Source organism: Amphimedon queenslandica, unplaced genomic scaffold (genome assembly GCF_000090795.2).
Source record: "Amphimedon queenslandica unplaced genomic scaffold, v1.1 AMPQUscaffold_9803_Cont17996, whole genome shotgun sequence".
NCBI classification, from domain to species: Eukaryota; Metazoa; Porifera; class Demospongiae; order Haplosclerida; family Niphatidae; genus Amphimedon; species Amphimedon queenslandica.
Window position 1 is genome coordinate 1 of NW_003549925.1, and position 4306 is coordinate 4306.

General features: G+C 33.7%; 1 protein-coding gene and 1 long non-coding RNA gene across 2 annotated transcripts; both read right to left on the reverse strand.

Moving 5' to 3' along the window:
* Positions 1–6: 6 nt before the first annotated feature.
* Positions 7–3329, reverse strand: LOC105315521 (kelch domain-containing protein 10-like). Its single transcript, XM_020006493.1, has 5 exons — positions 3289–3329; positions 2707–3237; positions 1898–2079; positions 538–726; positions 7–306 (listed from the first exon to the last, which is right to left on the reverse strand). The coding sequence occupies exons 1-5, from the start codon at positions 3296–3298 to the stop codon at positions 103–105; spliced, it is 1116 nt and encodes a 371-aa protein (XP_019862052.1). The 5' UTR covers positions 3299–3329; the 3' UTR covers positions 7–102.
* Positions 3330–3381: 52 nt separating this feature from the next.
* LOC109590596 (uncharacterized) lies at positions 3382–4217 on the reverse strand. Its single transcript, XR_002189401.1, has 3 exons — positions 4196–4217; positions 3951–4059; positions 3382–3882 (listed from the first exon to the last, which is right to left on the reverse strand). It is a non-coding gene; the product is annotated as an uncharacterized LOC109590596 (long non-coding RNA).
* Positions 4218–4306: the final 89 nt, after the last annotated feature.

Consider the following 4306-nt stretch of genomic DNA (forward strand, 5'->3'; position numbering starts at 1 on the left):
CTCATGTTATGTTATGGAATACCAGCAATGATGTATTCAAACTTAAACTTAAGTTGTATCTCCAATAAATCCCTCTATACAGTACATACAATACAAAATAGTTCAGTTCTTACCTAGTTCTATTAATATTGTGATATTAGGATCAGTGATATAGTCACCAAATGGTTCCGCATATCCTCTTCCTACATCTTTCCATTCATCTGCTTCTCTCCCACCCACTACCACCAACCACACACAGTCTGGATTCATCATTATTGATGATAAGGAATGAGTCCGTCTACCAGTAACAGATTCAGGTAGAACAATCTGTTGAAATAATACATGTATGGTAATATTTTATCATGTAAACAGTATTTATAACATGTTACAAATATTCAAGGGAATATACATGTACATGCATTAGGTACATGTACTGTACATGCACACAGTGAGTATTTCTAAGGTATTAATACAATACAATACATTAACATGACAACTACTCTACAATCACTGTATCACACACATGTACACTCTAAACTAATAACATTATACACATACCTTACTCCACTGGTATTGACTAGTATTCAGTAACCAACTATCATTTACTAGTTGACCATCTTCACCCTCTCCACCTATCATTACTAGTGTAGGTGAGTCACTGATGATACTAGTAATAGCATGAAAACGTCTCTCCACAGGCCACTGTACACTAGCAGGTACTACTGGTCCCTTAACACTCTCCCAGTGCTAGATAAAATTAATTAAGAATAGGTTATACACTGAGGCAGAGGTTCCTATGCCATAGAAACCAATACTGAGGTGTATAAGCAACTTCTACCACGACATTTGAAAAAACAACTACCAGCTGCTGATAATAAGACCACAGTTGACATACATACAACATATCTAACAGGCTAGGCCAGTAAAGAATCAACCAAACTTGATAAATGGACTAATAAGAGCATAAGGGTAGAGTGCCAAGTTTCACTTATTTAATTTAATAAACCAATAATAACTGTACAGTTATTAGTTATTAATAAACCAACAGTTTCTCCATTTAATTATAAAAATAATTATGTTAATACTAGTGATAATTGTACAGTTTCTATTAAAATAAATTATTAAACCAAATCTACATGTAATACTCATTTAAATACATTTTTAAAATTACAAGCTATACCTGTATGTACATGTATTAATGTCCAAACATGATTGATCCATGCAATAAATACATCCTATACAGTAATTGGGGCGAGCCTGAGCTCGCCCCACTAAGGCGAGAAAGCGTTAGTTTGTTTGTACAGGCAAACCGTCTAGCTATTATTAAAGTTAAATAGCCTAATCTTCATTGAACGCGGGTGTGGTCACAATAAAATGGCGGCTATCAGCAAGTCTGAGCTCATTTGCAGCAAACGGTCGCCAAGATAAGAATAAACTGCTGTCTACAAACTTCTCTAGCAAAAATAAAGGTTGTAAAAGCAAGTATACAGTCTTTTCCTTGGTATAAAGGACTCTGATAAGTTGAATGCAAGTGAGAAAGCTGCATGTACTGTAGCTATAGCTGCTTGCATGATGAGATCTATTCTAGGGGATGTTTCTTCTCTAGCAGCAAGCCTAGGTTAACAAAGCAGATATACAATCTTCAAACATGATTTTTTCAGTGACTGCTTCTAACTATAAGCAAGATAACTTTAAGTTAAGCAAGATGACTACAAGATACTGCTTAAAAATATTCAAGATCTAAAATGATTTTATCAACAGTAACTGTCATCATGTATGCTTGCTATATGCCTAATCATGATGCATGCTTTGAAATTCAGAGTAGATAATAGATGGATAAATGAGTGCTATATAATTCCTTTGCTATAGCTTAGGCTCGCCCCTTGATGTTTTACATTCGTCTAGTAAGATAACTTACTATTGTAGTATCAGACTCCAGTTGACATGTATAGACTGTATTAACAGATCTATCACTTCTACCATCATCACTAGGCACTCCTCCACCAAACATGACAGCTTTATTATTAGTAATCTTTTGAATAGCAAAGTTACTAGTAGGAGGACAACACTGACCACTAATAGTTGGAATAATCCATTGTCCTAAATAGAAATAGATAGTATAATTAGAATTATTAAGTATGACACTGCAAATATCATGTACATACCTGGTACATGTATAGCAAGAAATAATGGCTGCAAATTAATTTTGATAATTGACAGCTGGGTGAAAAACAACTAATTTAAATTTGTCATTTTGTTCAACTTTGCACAGATACATGTCAGTTGTGGCTCAATATGACAACATTCGACAATATCATTCATAAATGGAGTAAAATGATTATTAGAGTTCAGTAAACTAAATCAATGAATGAATAACAGACAACCACACTACCTAGTCCCTCACCCACACAAAGCATTGGTCAGGGACGTTAATCAATAAATTTAATTAGACCATGTGGACAAATTATTAATAGGTGGAGTATGATGCATCCATGCTTGAAGGCTTCATTTTGAATTTTGTATTTTTACTTTTATGTAGCTGATGTAACTCAAAATTAGTTAGTCAAATCAACTGTCTCTTCATACAATGATGGCTCATGCTCACTCCTTCAATGTTTACATGCACCTACTTAATATGCAAATGGTAACAAAAATAATGATTGAAAAATATGTCATCACAAGCAGAGTATAGATAGTTAATATATGTATTAATTAATAAATACTTACTTGTTGATAAATTTAATAAATTCTGTTCATTAGTACGAATACGACCAGTAACCAACTGAATATACTGATACTGTGATTGGTATGTAGTGGGTGTAGAACCAGTCCCTCCTATCATAAATAGGTATTCTGTACCCATAGACTCCATACACACCATACCACCTTCCCCTCTCTTCATTACAGCATCACTGGTTGATATTATATTACTCCATTCATATGTTAGACTGTTAAATGAGTTCACGTCATTATGAAAGCAGTCGTCATGCCCACAGTAGCCGCCAAAAAAGAAGATTTCATTGTTTCTGGTAGTACAGAAGTATTCTATAGCTCCTAGAGGAGGTGAAGTTCCTCTGGTCACGTTAGAGGACCAATGACCAGTCCCAAACTCCAGTCTATCAATGGTGGACAACAATTTCTTCTTTTGTGGGGAATCATGAACAACAGGGAGGTCAGGCCTATCCCCTCCCCACAGGAACACTGATTCTCCTACTACAGGAGCTGAGTGTCCTGATATCCCTCCCAGTTGATAGATACCTGTAAAATACAAACATGATGAGAAAGAGGAGGAAGAAAACATAAACTCACCTTTAGACATTGTTTGTGAAGAATGTTAGTTAACTAGCCACACCCATAATAACAATATTCATTACTCATATCACCCACACCCATATCACCTTCTAAATTAAATCCAATCACTGCCAACATTATAACAATAAGTACAGTAATTATTAGTTGGTTGTATGTCAAGGAATACATCAGGTTAAAACATGTCTTCTTTGCTTGCTGATGAGGTGATGGTCCTGCTATTGAATGCATTGGAATATATTCTTCTTAGTGAGTTAGTGGTGAGTCCAATTAATAATAATTGGTAGTTGGTACTCTCTTGGTGATTATGATAAAAGGTACTTGAGCTAGTACTTACAAGAAATGTACTCACAAACTAACCCTCAGGTATAATAGTAATACAAGATATTACAATCAAAAGAATTCAAGTTTTATTATTATTATTATTATTATTATTATTAATGTTAATGCATTATAGCAAACATGACAAACAATATCTTACCTGGAATTATTAGAGATTTTATATTACATGAGAGTTTTGTAGTCAGTACTTGTAACAAAGAGACTAAACTCAAGTGTAGATTGCATTATTCATTACAAGTCAAATATCACCTACTGGAGACAACAATAAATAAAATAATGAGAATTACTTTTTATACTATAGTAAACTATTCAAACTATACCTCATAGTATAACTTCATACACTGTAGCCTTCTTGTCTCCAGATCCAGTAACAATAAAACGATCGTCGACTGATATGTCACAGCTTAAAACACTACTGCTTTCAGACATCTGTATGTATAGGATACAATCATTATTTCATTGTACATTAATGTATAATTATAAATAAGACTACACACACACATAATAATAGTAACAAGTACAAATACCACTGTACAGTTAATGTTAATAATAATGGACTATGTACCTGGAATATACTAGCACCATAAAGTACTAACACTATTGATATACATGTATCAACTACTGTATTTAGCACATAAACATACCGCATTATTTTTTATACTATATAGTGTAAAAT